Source organism: Notothenia coriiceps, unplaced genomic scaffold (genome assembly GCF_000735185.1).
Source record: "Notothenia coriiceps isolate Sejong01 unplaced genomic scaffold, NC01 NC01_scaffold00025824, whole genome shotgun sequence".
NCBI classification, from domain to species: domain Eukaryota; kingdom Metazoa; phylum Chordata; class Actinopteri; order Perciformes; family Nototheniidae; genus Notothenia; species Notothenia coriiceps.
Window position 1 is genome coordinate 1 of NW_011358525.1, and position 19943 is coordinate 19943.

General features: G+C 40.4%; 1 protein-coding gene across 1 annotated transcript; it reads left to right on the plus strand.

Moving 5' to 3' along the window:
* Positions 1-2370: 2370 nt before the first annotated feature.
* LOC104956298 (vitellogenin-2-like) lies at positions 2371-10846 on the plus strand. Its single transcript, XM_010783769.1, has 34 exons — positions 2371-2410; positions 2667-2687; positions 2800-2951; positions 3069-3320; positions 3404-3565; positions 3655-3803; positions 3913-4063; positions 4154-4311; positions 4393-4558; positions 4648-4773; positions 4862-5080; positions 5171-5388; positions 5472-5569; positions 5654-5778; positions 5883-5984; positions 6101-6220; positions 6313-6499; positions 6584-6677; positions 6796-6981; positions 7068-7218; positions 7296-7512; positions 7599-7957; positions 8044-8088; positions 8162-8230; positions 8321-8527; positions 8605-8747; positions 8900-9038; positions 9146-9275; positions 9370-9553; positions 9660-9754; positions 9857-9951; positions 10033-10198; positions 10374-10535; positions 10623-10846. Exons 1-34 carry the CDS (start codon positions 2371-2373, stop codon positions 10733-10735), a joined length of 5001 nt encoding a protein of 1666 aa, XP_010782071.1. The 3' UTR covers positions 10736-10846.
* Positions 10847-19943: the final 9097 nt, after the last annotated feature.

Here is a 19943-nt window from a genome sequence, read left to right on the forward strand (position 1 = left end):
TAATATCATTTTCAAAATCTGTTTATACGTTTTTTTGTGATTTTGGGTCCAAAATGTTCATATAGTATCTCAAAATGAAAGAAATAACTATCAGGTTATATAGTTTAGGTTGTTCTTCAAAAAAAGGTACTAAACATTGACATGCCAAACATTTCTTAATGGGGTTTAGTAAGACAAATCAAAAGTATGCGAAAACGGCCAAATTAGCCCAGGACTCCAAAGGGTTAAAAGTATAATTAAGTGATATCAAAATATAAATAACTAATGTCATGCAAACATATTAATATTTGCTTGATTCCAGTGTTGAATTTAGTACAATTGCATACAAACGTTAAGGGATTTTAAGATTCTGAAGTATTATGCTAAAAACTCAATAACTTAGATTATTATTTATAGTTTTGCTGAATAGTTTCATGTCCGCTTAACTTAGAAACGTAAAATACCACGGCAGTGTGCCGATGGGGAGCATGTTAGCTTAGCTTGGTAGCTTCAGCTAGCTCTGGAACTTTCAGCTCGGCGGCAGCAGGTCCCGCCAGAAGGCGGGAGTTGAACTCTGACGTCACTGTCGAGCCGTTAGTGGCCAACTCCGCCTACTAAGGGCTTCTCGGCAACTCTGCAGAATCCTATGGGTGACATCACGGACCCTACGTCCATTTATATATACAGTCTATGGTTTTGACTCTGCATACCGTTTACATGCAGAAAAACCTTCATAACACACAAGGGGACGGGTAATAACCGGAAAAGCATGACATGTGACCTTTAAGTACAATTGTGAGGTTGTCTTATACTTACCTTGAGCATTTCAATGTTTTACTACTTTGTACTTCTACCCCACTACATTCAGAGGTTAATCATGTCCCTTAAGTTACTTTGCAGATTGTGTTTAATAATTTGCGATATAATCAACACTTAAATAAGACTTTAGCTTATTACTTATTACCAGATATCCAGTGTATTCCTACACTCTGGAACTTCCACTTCCACTTTTACTTAAGTACAAGCTCTAAGTACTTCTTCCACATCTGTTAACAATGTTCCTCTCAAATCAATGCAGACTAGAAGGCCTATTTACTACACTAGACAAGTAGGACACAACTTCTTTGGATTTGTAACCAGAATTATAATAAGATTGCACTATTAAGTGTTTTTCAGTTTTTGAATAATTACAGAAAAAAATACCAAAAACTTGACAAAACAGGGGTCTTACAATGCTCTTTTTATATAAATATTCCTATGAAAATCCTGCTGTTTTATACTGAAAAGTCTTGATTTAAAAAAATATTTTTATAATTTGACCCACCTCTTTTTAATGAACTTTAGTCCACCTTCTATTTTAGAGTATACATAAACATAATACAATCTTCAAGGTTATTCAAGGTTGTTATACATTCATTTTATTAAAACAAGAACGATTTGATAAAACAATAATCATACAAATAATGTATTTAAATATGCAATATATTTACACAACTTTTTTTGTTGATGCAATTATTTAGAAAGCAGTCGCTTTAGATACATGTATTGTTTTATGATGTATGATACTGTACATTAAGGCCTGAATAATTAGCAGAACATCTTAATTTACTCCATACATGTAATTGTTTTAAATAAAATCTGCCCATGCCTTATATCTAATTAATATGCATGTTTCCAAAAGACTAAATGCCTGTAAAAAAAATCGGGAAAATAAACCAAATGAATAACCTGTTTTAACTATACAGGCTGGTCATGAGTTTGATTTAATTTGGGTGTATAATTGATTTATACTATCTTGCAAGCTGAGTAAACAAATGGTGGATTTTTGTTTTGAGAGTCAACAGTTACTGGACCGTGCTGATAGTAGTGTGATGAAATTGCAGGGCACAATGACATTTTATACAAGACTGACATGTATGCAACCAAAGCCATTTAAAAAAAGCATTCTACAATAATCTTTTATTTATCAATATTAATCATTTATGTGATTTTAAGTCATTGGATGATTACGTTTAACTTAAGCTATTTCTTTAATAAAACATATAAAAAAACAAGTAAATTACATTTTAGTGAAATATAGCGATGTATGTATTAAAATGTGTGATACCATAAAATAGTATAAAACAGCTTTAAATGTTTTCTGTTCAAATTGATTCTTCGGATTTTGGTCATCAAGCAGTTTGTTCCAGGCAGTCAGGTCAAAACAACTTCTTTCGTGACATTTTCCATTTGTGTCACCCTCACTTTGTTTAGTTTTCATGGTCAGGGCAAGGCAACATTAATGACAATCAGGCTGATATTTAGTTAATGATACATTTTGATTTTGGCCCACAGTCAGCAAAACTGCCTTTAAAAAGAAAGCCTCTGTTAGCAGTAACTCACATTCTAACCATGAAGGTCCTTGTGTTTGCCTTAACTGTGGCTCTTGCCGGTGAGTAAATGTCTATTTGAAATGTCATCAACTAAGATTGAAATTTAAATTGAATGTCATTTCTGAAAATGTTGCTTTTTGTTTAGATGCCCTGATGAGTACATTGTAGCAATTCTCCACTAATATTGTTTTTTATTAGGATAAAAATAAAAAAATAAACAAACATTTTTACAAAACGTGTAATCTTGTTGTTTTTTAACCAATGGTAAAGCAGAAAAATAGACACAAAAATAACATTGTTTCTCTTTTTCGCTAGCTGGTTACCAAGCGAACTTTGGTAAGTTGCGTTCTTTCTTTCCTTTTAGGATTCTGTTAATACAAAGTCTCTATTTCTTAACTTTTGAAGTAAAAATGCAATCTGTAATTGGTTTTCTGGTCTGTCATTACAGTTCCAGAGTTGGCCACAGGGAAGACCTACGTCTTCAAATATGAAGCCCTTGTTATGGGGGGACTGCCTGAGGAGGGTCTAGCACGGGCTGGAGTGAAAGTGCTGAGCAAAGTTATGATCAGTGCATTGTCTGATGACAACTTCATTCTGAAGGTAACAACCAATTCAATGTTAAAGAACAATTTCATTATTATGTATAACGTATGCACCAGAAAAATGATTTTCCAATCCAATGCTCACAATGTATTAAACTGTCTCACTCCTTTATAGCTTGAAGACCCTGAAATATTTGAGTACAGTGGCATCTGGCCGAAAGACTCTTTCACCCCAGCCACCAAGCTCACCTCAGCCCTGGCTGCTCAGCTCTTGACACCCATCAAGTTTGAGTATGCCAACGGTGTTGTCGGCAAACTCTTTGCACCAGCTGGTATCTCTACCACTGTGCTGAATGTCCACAGAGGAATCCTCAACATCTTCCAGCTGAACATCAAGAAGACGCAGAATGTCTATGAGCTGCAAGAGGTACTGATATCTCATTTTCATAGAGTTAAAGCTAACAAAAGGAAAGAATACCAAAACTAATAAACTGATTTTGTTGCCACTAGCTTGGTGTACAGGGTGTGTGCAAGACCCACTACGTCATCAGTGAGGACGCAAAGGCCGAGCGCATCCTGTTGACCAAGACTAAGGACCTGAACAACTGCCAGGAGAGAATCATTAAGGATATCGGCTTGGCATACACAGAGAGATGCCCTGAGTGTGAGGCTGTAAGTGCACTTTTCCCACTGGCTTCATACCCTCTACTACACTCATGTGCAATGCTGGTGTGATGACGTTGTGCTTCTTTTGAATGCAGAGAGCAAAGACCCTGAAGGGAACCGCTGCTTTTAACTACGTCCTGAAGCCAGCAGCCACAGGTGCTCACATCTTGGAGGCAACCGTTACAGAGCTAATCCAGTACTCACCCATCAACATCTTGAATGGTGCTGCCCAGATGGAGTCAAAGTATGCGTTTGAATGAAAGAAGAAATAATGCAATTAAAGTGTTTACCACACTATCCTCCTCGAAAAGAGCCACAATGCATGTTGATGGAGTGATTATATATGTTTATAGGCAAAAGCTGACCTTCTTGGAGGCCGCGAAGACCCTAGTGGAGCCCATCAGAGCTGAATATCTTCACCGTGGATCCCTGCAGTACGAGTTTGGCAGTGAGCTTCTCCAGATTCCCATCCAGCTTTTGAGGATCAGCAATGTTGAGGCTCAGGTACTCCAGGAAATATTCCACCTTTTCAAATGTTGTTGAAATGATCCTGTAGCAACAAATTGAGGATAGGAAATCATTTTTTTCTGACAGATTGTTGAGGTTCTGCACCACCTGGTTACCTTCAATGTTGCCAAGGTGCATGAAGATTCCCCACTGAAGTTCATTGAACTAATCCAGCTGCTGCGTGTGGCCGAAAATGAGAGAATTGAGGTCCTCTGGACTCAATACAAAAACAGAGGCGATTACAGGTAACTATCATTTAGAGAAGAGACATTCAAAATAAAAACAACGTGTGGTGGAAAATATATTAATATCATTCTTTTTCCCAGACACTGGATCCTGAATGCCATCCCTGCCATTGGTACTCATGTTAGTCTGAAGTTCATCAAGGAGAAGTTCCTTGCTGGAGAGCTGACTGTTGCCGAAGTTTCTCAAGCCCTGCTGGCCTCTGTTCACATGGTCACAGCAGACCTCGAAGCCATCAAGCTGGCCGAGGCAGGTCAACGTTTAAGTTTTTATTTTGTATTTGTAGTGATGTGAGTACTGGGACGTATAATCACTTCTTTATTTACACCACTATTCAGGGCTTGGCTATGAACGCTAAGATCCGAGAAAACCCAATCCTGCGTGAGATTGCCATGCTTGGATACGGCACCCTTGTTGCTAAATACTGTGCAGAGAACCCATCTTGCCCAGCTGAGCTTGTTAGGGTATGTATTGTATTTTCCCATGTGTAATATATAACTTCAATTGAGTTCAAACATCTGTGATATGAATGTTTTTCTGTCCCTTCCACAGCCGATCCATGAACTCGCCATTCAGGCTGTTGCCAGAGGTGAAATTGAGGAGCTCATCATAACTCTCAAGGTTCTGGGTAACGCTGGACATCCTGGCAGTTTGAAGACAATCATGAAGCTCCTGCCTGGCTTTGGCAGTGCTGCTGCTTCTCTGCCTCTCAGAGTTCACATTGATGCCGTTCTGGCCCTGAGGAACATTGCTAAGAGGGAGCCTAAGATGGTGAGACTACATTTTCCGCTTCCTTCCATTATTAATAAGAATACAGTGAAAACCAGTTTCATTTATAACGTACATCATCTTTGTGATTAGGTCCAAGAAATGGCTGTTCAGCTGTTCATGGACAAGACTCTCCACCCAGAGCTCCGCATGGTCACTGCTATCGTACTCTTTGAGAGCAAGCTGCCCATGGGTCTGGTGACTACTCTTGCTGATGCTCTCCTCAAAGAAACAAATCTACAGATCGCTAGCTTTGTCTACTCTTACATGAAGTCCATGACCAAGAGTACCGCTCCTGATCTTGCCTCCGTGTAAGAACATTAAATATGTATTTTGTAGATTATTTTGTTATGTTAGCACCAATAATCAAATAAATGTTTGTATCTTCTTGCAGTGCTGCCGCCTGTAACGTTGCTGTTAAGATCCTCAGCCCCAAATTCGAAAGACTGAGCTACCGCTACAGCAAAGCCCTCTATGCAGATACCTACCAGAGTAAGTTGATAACAGGATAATCATTTGCCGTCAGAGATGTGAGAAAAATACGTTATTTGATGGTTTTCTTCCTTTGCCCTGCAGGCCCCTGGATGATCGGTGCCGCTGCCAGCGCCTTCTATGTTAATGATGCTGCAACTCTGTTGCCAAGAGCCATTGTGGCCAAAGCTCGTACCTACTTTGCAGGAGCTTATGCTGATGTTCTTGAGGTATGACAAATATGTCTTACATCACTAGTTAACACAACAAAAGGCTAATGTATCTAGCATGTGCTTAGTAAAAATACTAAGGCTTTAAATGCTGTTTTTCTCAGGTTGGAGTGAGAACTGAGGGAGTGCAAGAGGCCCTTCTGAAAATCAAGGATGTTCCTGAGAACGCTGACAGAATGACCAAGATGAAACGCGTTATGAAGGCTGTACGTTTAACAGATCACACTGAACTTTTTTTTTTTTTATTAGTACAAATTATGATTGCACATTTTATTAAGAGAAGTATTATACTCTGTTGAATTTTACCTTTTCCTTTATACAGCTTTCTGATTGGAGGGCTCAGCCTTCCAGCCAGCCCCTAGCCTCCATCTATGTGAGGTTCTTCGGACAGGAAATTGCATTTGTCAACCTTAACAAAGCCATTGTTGATTATGTTATCGAGGTAATGCATATTTTACTGTACTCATGACTGCTTAGTAATAAATGTATTATGAACTTAATATCTAATGTCTTACGACAATGTTGTGTTGACAGCTCGCTAATGGACCAGCAATTCAGACTGCTGGCAGGAAGGCTTTGGATGTTCTGCTGGGAGGTTTCGCTGTGCATTACGCTAAACCAATGCTGGTTGCTGAGGTTCGTCGCATCATTCCCACCGCAGTTGGTCTGCCAATGGAGCTCGCTTTCTATACTGCTGCCGTGGCTGCTGCATCTGTTAAATGTAAGTTGCAGTTGTTCAGCTTAACTGTTGCTGATTTGGAAAAATTATTCATATTGATACTGAAAATGTTTGGTTTTCTTCCAGTCGAAGCAAATGTGTCACCAGCTCTGCCTGCGAACTTCCATGCTTCCCAGCTTCTGAAGTCCGACATCAACATCAGGGCTGCCATTACTCCAAGGTAATCCACGTGTAGCTTACTTGAGCAATGATTAAGACTTTTCTCATCACTTTTACTCTGAAAAATAAATGTATTCGTGAACACTACCCTTAAAATCAATATGTTCTGTCCCTTGCAGCGTTTCCATGCATACCTACGCAGTTATGGGAGTGAACACTGATTTAATCCAGGCTGCCCTGCTCTCAAGAGCAAGAGTACACACCATCGTTCCCGCAAAGGTTGAATTAAGAATTGACATGATTAAGGGTAACTTCAAGCTTGAGCTTCTGCCGGTTCAGGGCATCGACAAGATTGCTTCTGCAATGTAAGTATTTGTCATTGCTTAAAGTCACAAGTATCACCCAGTTCTGAATAATACTTTTTTTAACTATATATTTTCTTCTCCAAAAGTGTTGAGACTTATGCTGTTGCAAGAAACGTGGAAGACCTCGCAGCCGCCAAAATGACACCAATGATCCCAGCTGCATTGGCAACACAGGTGTCAAGGGAGACTTTCTCTTCAAAGATTTCAAAAATGGCATCCTCTCTGGCTTACAGCATGGTGAGATTGATTTACTGACCACCATTTCCAGCACTAGCATTTACTCTGTAATTAATCTGGTGCCCTCTGTTTTACAGTCAGCATCATCTGAAATCATTCCCGTTGATCTGCCAAGTAAAATGGCCAGCCAACTGAAGCTCCCCAAGGCCTTCGAGATGAAACGGTGCGCTCAAACTAAAACCTTCGGAATCAAGGCATGCACTGAGATTGAATCTCGCAATGCTGCCTTCATCAGAAACTGCCCACTCTATGCCATGATCGGAAAACATGCTATCACCGTTGAGGTTGCTCCAGGCAAGTGAAATGGATAACAACAAAATTCCAGTATTTTGAAGAAGTTTATAAAAAGGTAACAGATGTAATTATCAATTTGGTTGCAGCTGACGGACCAGTCATCGAGAAGATTGAAATTGAGATTCAGGTTGGAGAAAAAGCAGCAGAAAAGATCATCAAAGTGATTAACATGAGCGAGGAAGAGGAAGTTGTCGAGGACAAGAACGTCCTGATGAAACTGAGGAAAATCTTGGTTCCTGGTCTGAAGAAAAGCTCATCATCTTCATCCAGCTCCAGCAGCTCTCGTTCAAGCCTTTCATCATCTGCTTCATCTATGTCTTCATCCAAGTCTTCCTCCAGTTCCTCCTCTGAACGCAAGAGCAAGATGGTGGACCTTCTCTCTCCACTCAGCAGGGCATCAAAAAGACAGAGAAGTTCCTCCAGCCAGTCCAGCTCCTTGTATAAGGTAAGTTGGCTTTACCTATGAACATATACAATACAGCACGTTTAAAAAAAAGTATGTGCAGGAATGATTCTATTTGTCTATTGCAGCAACAACTGAATGAGATGAGGTTTATCAAGAACCATGTCCATCAGGTAATTATCAGATTAATGAGACAGAGACATTGTGTACGTCAAGTCTTATGCTTAATGGTTTCTTTGTTTGCAGCATGCCCTCTCCACTGCTCGTGCCAGCAGCAAGAGCAGTGCCTACAGCTTCGAGTCCATCTACAATAAGGTAAGTCAACAGACCAAGCCATTCCAAACTTGTTTTTGGTTTGATATATCTAAACTTTCGTTAATGTCAATATCTTGTTTGCACTTTAAGGCCAAGTACCTCGCTAACGCCGTCGCTCCTGCTGTGACCATCCTCATCCGCGCTGTGAGGGCCGACCGCAAGGTTCAGGGATACCAGATCGCAGCTTACGTTGACAGAGCTACCGCCAGACTTCAGCTCATTTTTGCCAACCTTGCTGAGGAGGACCACTACAGAATCTGTGCCGATGGTGTCATGCTGAGCAAACACAAGCTGATGGTAAACACATTGATTTTATGATTAGGCAATAGTTGTGTGATGCATGAGATTTTAACTCATTTAAAAAATCTACCTAGGCCAAGGTTGCCTGGGGCATTGAGTGCAAAGAGTACGTAGCTGAGATCACAGCTGAGACCGGTGTAGTCAGTAAAAATCCTGCAGCCAGCGTGAAGGTTACCTGGGAGAAACTTCCAAAGAGCTTGAAGCGCCACGCAAAGCAGTAAGTCTCACATTTATGCAGATTTCAAACATTTTAAAAACAGAATAATGAGTTCCTACGTACTCTGGGAAACTTTATTTGAAATGCAACATTTCAACTTCATTACATTCTTTACTTAAACACGAAAATAACCATAATCTTTATGCTTATAGGATCTCTGAGTACATCTCCCGCATTGCTAAGGAATACGGAGTAAACCTGGACAACACCAAAAATATTGCCAATGAGATTAAACTGTCTGTGGCTGTTGCTTCTGAGAAAAGCCTGAATATTGTGATGAAGACACCAAAGGTTCGACTTTTATTGCCCATCATTCACACAAAACCCTTTTTTGAATCATATTTTGCCTCCCAGTTTGTATGAAAACACTAAATCGCTTTGTTGGTTTTTTATTACAGATGACAGTTTACAAACTTGGCGTGAGACTCCCTTTTTCTCTGCCATTTGGAAACACCGCTGCTGAGCTGGAACTCTACCAGGACAACTTGCCTGAGCAGATCTCTTATATTTTCACCAAGGCTAACGCAGGTGAAAATATTTTGAAGAACAGGTTTTACTGAATAGCCAGACTGATCAGTGAAAAGCTAACTTGCTGTTTTATCTTTTCTTCCGGCTCCTCCAGCTGAGTGCACCTTAGTCAAGGACACACTGATCACATTCAACAACAGGAAATTCAAGCTCGAGCTGCCACTCTCTTGCAACCAGGTTTTGGCTCAGGATTGCACCTCAGAACTTAAATTCATTGTTCTGCTGAAGAGGGATCAAGCACAGGAGCAGAACCTGATCAATGTGAAGATCGCAGACATGTGAGGACAACACTTATTTATATCTAAAGTGTAGGATCTGTCCATGTACAAAAAGGCAAGATCCAGCAATGACTGTGAAACATGTATTTCAATTGTCTTCACACAGTGATGTGGACCTGTACCCTAAGGACAACGTTATCATGGTTAAGGTTAACGGAGTAGAAAACCCCATCAGCAACCTGCCATACCAGCATCCCGCAGGTTTGTTTTTCTATGGACTCAAATGTAACTGTCATACTAATATTATTACATTTTTTTAAAGTTAAAAATCACATTTATATATGTATTTGCATTCATTTTTAGGCAAAATTCAGATCAGACAGAGAGATCAGGGCATCGCTCTCCATGCTCCCAGCCACGGTCTCCAGGAGGTCTTCCTGGACCAGAACGTACTGAAGGTGATAAAAGATCATCAAGATTAAGATGTATTAATCTCTATACTGTTGAGGGAGGAAACGCTGAACTGTTTATTTCCCCAGGTGAAAGTTGTGGACTGGATGAAGGGACAGACCTGTGGACTCTGTGGAAAGGCTGACGGAGAAGTCAGACAGGAGTTCCGCACACCCAACGAACGCGTGACCAAGGACGCAGTCAGCTTCGCTCACTCCTGGGTGGTGGCTGGAAAGAGCTGCCGTGATGCCTCTGGTAAAACTCAATGATAATACCTCTATTCCGCCTATCGTATATAATTCAACAATATCTGTTTAGTTCAAACCTTAAAAACAATTTGAGTTATCCTTCATTTTTCAATCTTTATTTTCCTTTTATTATTCTTGTGTCCTTATTATGTACAGTGCTTACCTTTTTTCATATTTTTCAGAGTGTTACATCAAGCTTGAATCTGTGAAGCTGGAGAAGCAGGTGATGCTCTACGGCCAGGAATCCAAATGCTACTCTGTTGAGCCCGTGCTGCGCTGCCTGCCCGGCTGCATGCCAGTGAGGACCACCCCCGTCACTGTTGGATACCACTGCCTGCCCCTTGGTGAGTTTGCAAGAAATCACAGCTGTCTTACAACACATTTTTTTATATTTTATGATGCCTAAATACTTTACACTCTCCTCTTTGCAGATTCTAACCTTAACATGTCTGGAAGCCTGAGCAGCATCTCAGAGAAGAGTATTGACCTGAGGGAAACAGCAGTAGCCCACCTGGCCTGTCGCTGCACCGCTCAGTGCGCTTAATGTTAAAGCCTTCAGTCATATCATGTTTTACTTTTTGTTGTATTACTCATGCAAGTAAATTAAATTACATTGTTTGAACTGTATTAAATAAATAAATGACGGAAGCAACTATACTGTGTATTGTCCAAAGTTCTTATTCAATAAAGCAAACTGAAAGATAATTGATACAGAGGCCCAATTCCAAACCGCCCCCTACATCCTACCCCTCACCCCTCCGTTTGCGCGTTCCCGCAGAGAGTCCGCCACATTAAGTGCTGTTCCAAACCAACGAGTGTGGAGGGATAGTGGGTTATCAAGCCCTCAAACAGCGAGTCTGCATCGCACCTGACTTCACCTGCTGCTCCACCTGACAGGACCCAACACTGTGTTTGTCCGTCATGAAACAAGCTCTTTACAAACAGTTGCGTCGAAACATTCACTGATAAACTGCACAGCAAGAGCTATTTAATATCATACAGATGTTAATAACTTCATGGTTACCTCGCATTTGTTTAAACTTGTTTAAAATCATTTACTCATGTTTAGTCTAGAAAATTGTAAAAGTTGTGTATATTTACACAGACTTTTGCTAAAAACTAAACGGCTTATTAACATCAGATTTTAAAACAAAAATATGTTAACAAAAAATATATGCAATAAAAGATTTTTAGAGTTTTATTTTTGATATTTGTCATCCAAGAGATGCTGATTTGAAAACGTTGTTTCGTATTATGGCATTTCCTGTTTCTGCTGGAGAGAGGGGAGTTCGTCCCAAAGCTTGCAACTGTATTTACACCCGCCATCTGAAAGGAGGGTGTCACGATCCCTGTTCGGTTCTCCCTGTCATGTTTTCTTCCTTGTGTATTGTCTGGTCCCTCTCCCTATGTTTTTCCTCCCTGTCTTTAGTTTCCCTGGTGTGCTGAGATGGGCTGGTTTCATCGAGCTGTTGGCTAGTTTCTCCCCACAGAAAAAACACAATGTCTGAGGCGGGTTGCTGTTTGTTGACGTGAATCCCATCAAAGCATACGCCTCCTGGTATTGAAGGCATTTTGTTGGCTCAATTTTGGCTTTCTTTTGTTCTCCGTTCCCTGCTGTAGTGCTGCTACGTTCTAACCACGATTCCATTTCAATGTCTATTTTGTTATAATCTAATATTGCAACTGGCTTCCTGCTCAGCGTGGTTCCGGGTTAGAGCCTGATTTAGCTCTGGTTCTTCCTGTTTCCACCGCAGTGGAGCCGTCTCTCATTACCAAAAACCGGTTCTTAGCTGGCCCCACTCGGCTGCCTGGCAAGAACCAATACTCCACGCTCACGTCGTAAGGGGGCGAGATTAACCTGAGCAATAACAGTTAATGGCGATTACGTCAAATAAAAATTGTAACAAGCAGTAGCGTTGAGCAAAGTCAATAGAACGCGACCACACACTTGTAAAAACAGAGAAGAACCAGTTAAGCACCAGAAAAGCACACGAACGGACCTTGAACCCTTGGTGGTTCTAGGAATATTTTATGTAAAAATGTGTTTTCTATTTAACTTATTGTACTGTAGGAGCCAATTAACATCTGTGGGTATAAAGGTAGGAACCTATGTTTGGTGGTGAGAGGTTCCGCCGGAAGACCATACAGTTTTTGACCACACACACACGGAGTACACACACACAAGGAGAACACACACACACACACGGGATTACAAGTGTAAACGGTAATATCGTGTGGTGAATATGGAAAGAAGCAAGTAAAATGGAAATCAGTACAAATGGAAATAAATGGACTGTTTCGAACTGGAAACTTTGTTTCTGACCTTTATTCGGCAGGAAACTTGTGTGCGTCAATTACACCCACAAAGAGGATCCTCAGAGGCTTAAAGCGTTGGCTTAGCCTCTACAGTGTGCGTTCCATTTCCACTCTACAGCGAAAAGCTCATGGGGCTTTCCCGAACCTGTGTCGAGAGCTGGAGTTAAATGAAATCTCAGATCTTAATAGTTTGTTTGGGTCCCTCACTTCCGTTTTGCTTCTCATGCGCTGATTCGCTAGCTGAACAGCCAATCAGAGTGATTTCTTTGACCGACGGCCTTTGCATTTTCGGCCGAAAAGACACCACGGTGCGGGACACACCAATCTGAGTAGGGCGACAGGACAATCATCGTCGGCCTGACATCCATCGACGGCCAAAATCAGCTTGGTGTGTCCGGGGCTTTAGCGATGCTTGCTAATGTAAACACAGACCATATTACTTCCAAAACAACGTCACGCATTTCAGTAATGACGTCAGCAAATCTAGATCAGCTCCATTGTACCCCTGTTTTTAGACATGTGGGTAAAGAGGAAAAGAGAGAGGGTTTTATTTCCTGACACTTTGTGATTCTCCTTACACACCAGGGACACATATTCATGTATAAAACACATCAAACGGTGCATTTTGCATAATAGGTGACCTTTAAAGTGAAGCATTATTCAGCCGTCCACGGAAACAACCAATCATGTACTGTAGATGCAGATCATGAATGTTAAAGTGCTTATTAAACATTTTCATTATTATTCCAAAACTAGCCAATGTGCTATAAGTTTTGAAGTTTCAACAAACTGTTACGTTACGACCATTACAGCAAAATACAGTCACGTTTGAAAGTGTTTAATGATTTGAGTATTTTAAGTTCAACATGTTTGGATGGTGATATGTACAGAAGTAGATGTGTAGGCCTAACAAGTTATGAATATATTACACGAAGTACAATGTGGAATATGTGGAATAGTATGAGTGGAGAGGAGGGAGAGCGTGAGCAATCATTTCCTTTCACTTTTACTTTTTTTCATTGAAGTCGATGTTTAGAAAGCCTCCTTGAAACAACATTATTACATGGCTTAGTTGAATACTCGATTCTGATTGGTCAATTCAGAACACGTGACACGTTGTTAATCCAGAACAGACAGACCGCTGTCAAGGACTTATTGACCGTACGCATGGGGCGAAGTATCTGATGCACTTTCATTATATCCAGGGAAATGTTTAGTTTTACCACGATACAAATCAGTAACATCCACAGACACAATCGAAGGACGTCTCCCGTCTCTTTTCCTAAATGTTGCTCTTTTCCAGGTGAACTCTCCTTCACATCTTCCCTCAACGCCATGGTGTTTTTCACTTGGGCTGTGGAGAGTGGTTAGGAAAAGACACAGAACCAGATTTGTTTGACAATCCAACCCACAGCAGTCTGTTTTAAGTCCACTTAAAACTCTTATCTGTTGCCATGAATGCTGGTGGTCCCCTGAGTCCTTCTGTCTTTCCTTATGTCTCTTTTTGGTCTCTTGTTTCATCGCAGCTGTCCACTTTTCACCCCCCACCCATTCTCTCTGTACCCCCGCCTACTTGTCTTTCTGTCATTTTAACCTTCACTCTCTGTCTGTCTGTGCCTGTCAGTCTCTCCTCTCTGCTTTTCGCTTTCATCATGGCTCTGTTTTTCAGCCGAGGTGAGTGTTGATAGCTCCCATGTTTTTCTCCCAGACCTTTTTTCTCTTCTGCTACTCTCGTCTCGTCCTCCCTGCCCCCTGTCTTCCCGTCCCTTGTATCCTCGCCTGGTCTAAATCAGACGACACATCATATTGGACTACAGCATATTGCCTTTTCCTTTTTTGTTAAACCACCGTGCTTTCACAGTGGTGTTGTCATCATCTCGGGCCATTTTCAGGTCAGTCAGGGATGACACACTGCGCTTGCACTACCCAACTCAACAATGTAAGAACAACAGTGTATTGCATGATATAGTGTGTCCACCATATATTTGTAATACATCTATATTCCAATGTACTGTTGTTGTGAAAAACGGACTTTCTTATGGAAGATTTGGATTGACATAGTTTTTGCATCTGAAAGTATATAATTCCCCTAAAAGACATCTTTATTAGGGTTCTTTACCAAAACAATAACCATTGAAATGTCCTGCCACAGTGACGCGTCCTGAAACCCGGAAGTAAGCTGCGCATGGGTTCATAAATCTAATCGATTCGAAAATGATAAAAGTAGGGTAGACATGTGAAGATTATCCGACTGAACAAAACGTGATCCGTCTCTTCAATGTGTTTCAACCACAGACCTTATTTCCAGCTATTTTCAAAAATCCTATGGAGAAATTGCATTGCTTTTTTCTCGAAGGAACCCATGCGCAGCTTACTTCCGGGTTGTAGGACGCATCACTGTGGCACTCTATTAATATACTAATTTGTAAGGCTGTCACAATAGCTGATTTTTACTACAAGATTATCGTAATGAAACGACAATGATAATTATAATGAAATGGATGGCTTCCGACCAAAAAAAAAGCTAATAATCCTGTTGCTTTTATGTGTGTATAAAATATAAATGATTGACTTAAAGAATGTGGACATATTGTATTTAAAGTTGGATAAACTCTGGGTGTTTCTCAATGTCAAGGAAGGATGCTCCAGAGCCACTATTTCAAGGATGCTACGTCATCGAGTCCCGCCGAAGGACTGTTCCAATGTCCAGGATGCTTGGAATTCTACCGAGGCCGGCGTCCTTCGTTGCGGGAAATTTCGAGGCTACACATGTGTATCCTCCGCGGTCTTAAAATCCCCACAATGCTTTGCGCACGGACCAATTTCCAAATCTTTGGCGGAAATCGCGCTCCATTTAAGGCGGGGCCTCGTATATGACGCACACCTGTTAGCCTGCATCTTCCACCATTCTTCGTTTTCCGAGGCTAGGAAGGATTCTTGCCTCGCTTCTGAAGGACCTGACTCGGAGGGACTTGTCCTACCAAGGAAGCGTCCTCGACATTGAGAAACACCCCCTTAGCTGTTCCCAAAATCATGATATTTGTGCTGTAGCCAGATATTTAACACACATGTATGATATCAATCTTCTTATGAAATGCTCCTGGACAAAGCTATGAAATTATTTATTTTTTTCCAAACTAATTAGTGTAATTGTTTTGTTTTCCATGTATTCAAAATACTTTGTTTTATTTATAGGATAAAGTAATTATACAGATTTCATTTTGATACCATAATGAAACAAATACAGACATAGACATATATTGATGCAATATTCCAAGCCAACAGCAGCAATGAAAGTCACTCATTGCACATAAACAAACAGTAATTGGAATTTAATGGGTACGGAATTATTTTCTTAGCGAAAGTAGCCAAAGCCAATCCATTCGACTCTTAATTCTCCATTGAATCATATTCTAAAATGCATGTTTTGCTCTGCCGTATTGGGTTTCAAGCAATTTTATTATAATATCCTTTATTTTTAAACACTGTACCCAACTGCTTCTAAGAATGCCAAATAAAATGTGAAACTTAATCGGTGAGTCTTAGTCTCTAGACCGTGACAGTGAACACCAAGTAATGTCATCAGTGGATATGTACGATATGTACTCGTCCAAAGTCCATCATCATTGTCGGGCGAGCAGTGATTCCTGCCTGGCTGCCTGTCTCTTGTTCTCTTGGATCCCAGGAGTTCTGTCAAAAGTCTGAATAAAAGAATATACTCTGCCGGTGTGTCCGTGTCTGGCTGATGTAGTCAGAGCTTTAGTTACACTCTTCTGTCCAACATACAGCCAGTAGAACAACGCATCTTTTATGAAAATCCAGGACAGATTCATCAACGTCAGCCTCGTAGTTTGAGCCAATTGTCTCACTATGATTCGATGGCTTCCATACGAGTGGTGTCCTCTTATATTAGAATGGGAACTGAAATCAGGATCGGTGTGTGAACGATTGCTGACATCCTGCCATGAGGCACACTGGATCAGATGGAGAAAAAACTGTGAACAAATGCACGCCTGTACGCTTTTAGATTCGACTAAACCCGGAGAATAGTTTCACACATACTGTACGACAAAACGCACACCCTCTCCTGCTCTTACTGTTGCCATTCCTCATCTCATATCATTGGAGCGCCGCCAGCTGTGGTTTCAGCCTTTAGGAAGGGATAGCACTGAAGACATCACTTTTACGGTGAGGTAAAATGGCCCTGTCGTTCCCAATCCCAGCTCAAATCCATCAGCTCCAATCGCTCCTGTCTCCAAAAAAGAAATTGAGGAGAAGGAAGGATGGGGATCAGCTTGGCAGGCACTCAAAATCATTTGGAAAAAACGTCACAGAGGCCATTCCAGGAATAGAGTCCTTAACAGCGCAACATTGAAGAAAGAAAGCCATAAGTACAAGCGTAATGAAAAATAATACACTGTGGGAATGGAAAGATTGAATGGTTATTCAATTGTGGCATTTGTGGAACGACTGCAACCATATAAAGGGTTTCAGCAAAAGGTCATCTGTGTATTATTATGAAGCCAATGTGAAATGTCCTGGACACCGTTTAGCAGCAGCATGACATAAACAAGCTGGGGAGAGTTTTTAGTTTCAGGTTTGATGGTAGAATCATAAAAAACAACTCACTATATTGTTCAGTGGAGAAAAGTCCAATCCAATAGAGGCCTTTTTAAATTTGAGACTGTATTATGTATATGGATTACAGGCAGCCGCTCATATCTGACTGTTTTCATTCAAAGATCCATGAGAGCAGGAAACACAATGTTGTATGATGTTCCCCATCCCCCTTTTAACAATGTGTCTCTTATATCTATTCTAAAACGAACAAATTAATGTGTTAAATTCTCAAAAACTACTACTGTGAAATTGTGTTAATCAGAGTTGATTCTAACGTTAGCACCTCTGTTCAGTTTTAGTGGTTTACACACGACACAACATACAGATATGAAACCTGAAAATGAGCATAGCATGTCCTCTTTAAAGGATGGAATCAGGTCTGTAATGCTCAATGTGTATTTACCCTCTACCCCCTCTATTGTAATTTATAAACACTTTTTTCTAAATAGACAATTACATTTGAGTAAAACCTTCCATAGTAAACAAAAAATGGCCAGATATAAGCCCCGTCACACCAGATGTGAGGTCCTCTTTAATACATTTGTGTTATCAGATTAGAGTAACCCTTAGATGCCCGAGTGGCTGGACCCTACACTCTTCCATAAGTGGGTCAAAAAGGACCCGTATTAGAATAATGTGTTTTTATGTCATTTTTGTCATTTTGGTTAAGAAAAATAAATGTTTCACTATTTATAATTTTAGACATTTGTTTTACATTTTGAAAAAAAAACGAAATTCCATAGAAAATGCATGCGGGTCATTTTTGACCCACTTATGGAAGCTTGGGGTAGAAATACAAAAACTACAATTTCTTAAAACGTATCAAATTTAAAATTTGAATGGCATGATATCCAAAACATGTTTTTTGACTAATAGCTGGAATATGGAATGATAAAAAAAATGTAATTAAGATAAGATGGACTTTTATTAATCCCTCGTGGGGAAATTGTTTCTCTGCATTTGACCCATCCTAGTGTTAGGAGCAGTGTGCTGCCATTTTGAACGGGTAGGGTAGGGTACGGTGCCTTGCTCAGGGACACCTCGGCAGCACTTGGTCTTGCCGTGACCTTCCAGTTGCCAAGCCAACTCCCTATCGACTTCGCCACCACCGCCCTCGAATTACAAAGATACTCTAAGAAAACCACCTCACCCGGTCCAAAAAGACCCACTTATGCCTCTAAGGGTTAAGTACGTGTATCACACTAGCTCAAAGGCAAATTAATCTAAAAACTGTCTGGCCAGGTTGACCCGAGGCATTTGAACGGGGGTCTGCCATGTCTCTCTTACTCACCACTAAATCTGGGCCATAATCACGCCCTAATTCACACACTCATAAATCTTCTCCCCCAGGCTCTGATGTCAACCCAAACACACACACACACACACACACACACACACACACACACACACACACACACACACACACACACACACACACACTATGCATCATAAACTACTGCGGGAGGATATTTTTAACAATTCATTTCAATGCCTACCCAGTGCCAAAGTTTGCGGCCTTTGAAGTTTGAGTGGAAGTGCAACAGAGAGCTATTTAATTTCAGTTTACTAAAAGGCTGCCAAGGTCCATGGGGACATCCAAAAGCATTCAGACAGCCATAAAATTAATCCCGGCGAAAAACACAACATAATGAAAAAGGGGGTTTCAGGAGAAATGTTCAAGCACTCTCTACATGAGAAGTTAAAAGAGATTTTCTAGGAGTTGGATATAGCATTTCAAAACATCTATCAAATCTGTTACAGGATGTACAATCATGTGTTTACAGTTCCTGCGAGGATACAAAATCAAGAACAGATCCATGCAAAGAGAAATTTAGGTCAAACTGACAGTAGATTTCAACTTGAGGGATATATTATTCTAACATGTCGCACGCTGGAATAGCTTTGAAACAAAATCCAGTCACTGTTCCCCTCACCAATCTGTCTTTGAGGGATGAAAGGTCAGGAGTAAGTGGTGAAGGAACCAAGATGATTATAGAAACACAACAGGAAGTGAAAGAGGCACCAATGTGATCCAGCAAAATACTTACCGCGTCTAAAAAGCTTTGTACATCATAACTGTATTTTTAATGCCATTATCAATACTTTAATCTTTACAAATGACAAAGCAGTTTTTAAGATCTTACATATCAGATTTTTCCGACTCTATTTTGAATGTGTTTCATTAAAATTACAAGAGGAATTGAGAACAAACAACCATGTGTATTGTTTGCTAAATACCCCCCCAACAGCCATCGTCCAATCATAGCCGACCGTTAGCAACATTAGCACCTCTGATCTGTTTTAGTGGTTTTCACTACAGGCAAACATTAAAAGTTAAATCCTACTATTCAAACTATCAACACAATGTTAAGATAAGTAGCCAAACAGGGAAATGTGTTCTCATAAAAGTATGGATGGTACTTAGAAGACTTTGTTTCTAAAACAATAGACATTGTTTTCGAAAGTCATGTAGCTAAAGGTTTAGTGTGCTTCTGACAACTGAACATTTCAGTCGCCAAAAGTCATGGGTAGAAATTAAAAGCTAAATAAAAAACGAGACAAACTATTTTTGAGTTGTAAATCTGCCACTGTTATTATTTTAATGATCATGCCATGTGAGAATACAATACTTAGCAGGCATGGCAGTTTCATATTGCAGACATCATTCACTAAGAACACTTATAAATAAATATATATCCCTTGTATGGTATTCGGGTCTGTGGGACCCATTTTCATTATTTAGCTAAAGAAAGATTATATGATTGGCCTTGGCTCATTTTCTGTGAAGAACATCAGAACACATTTTCAATGACCAC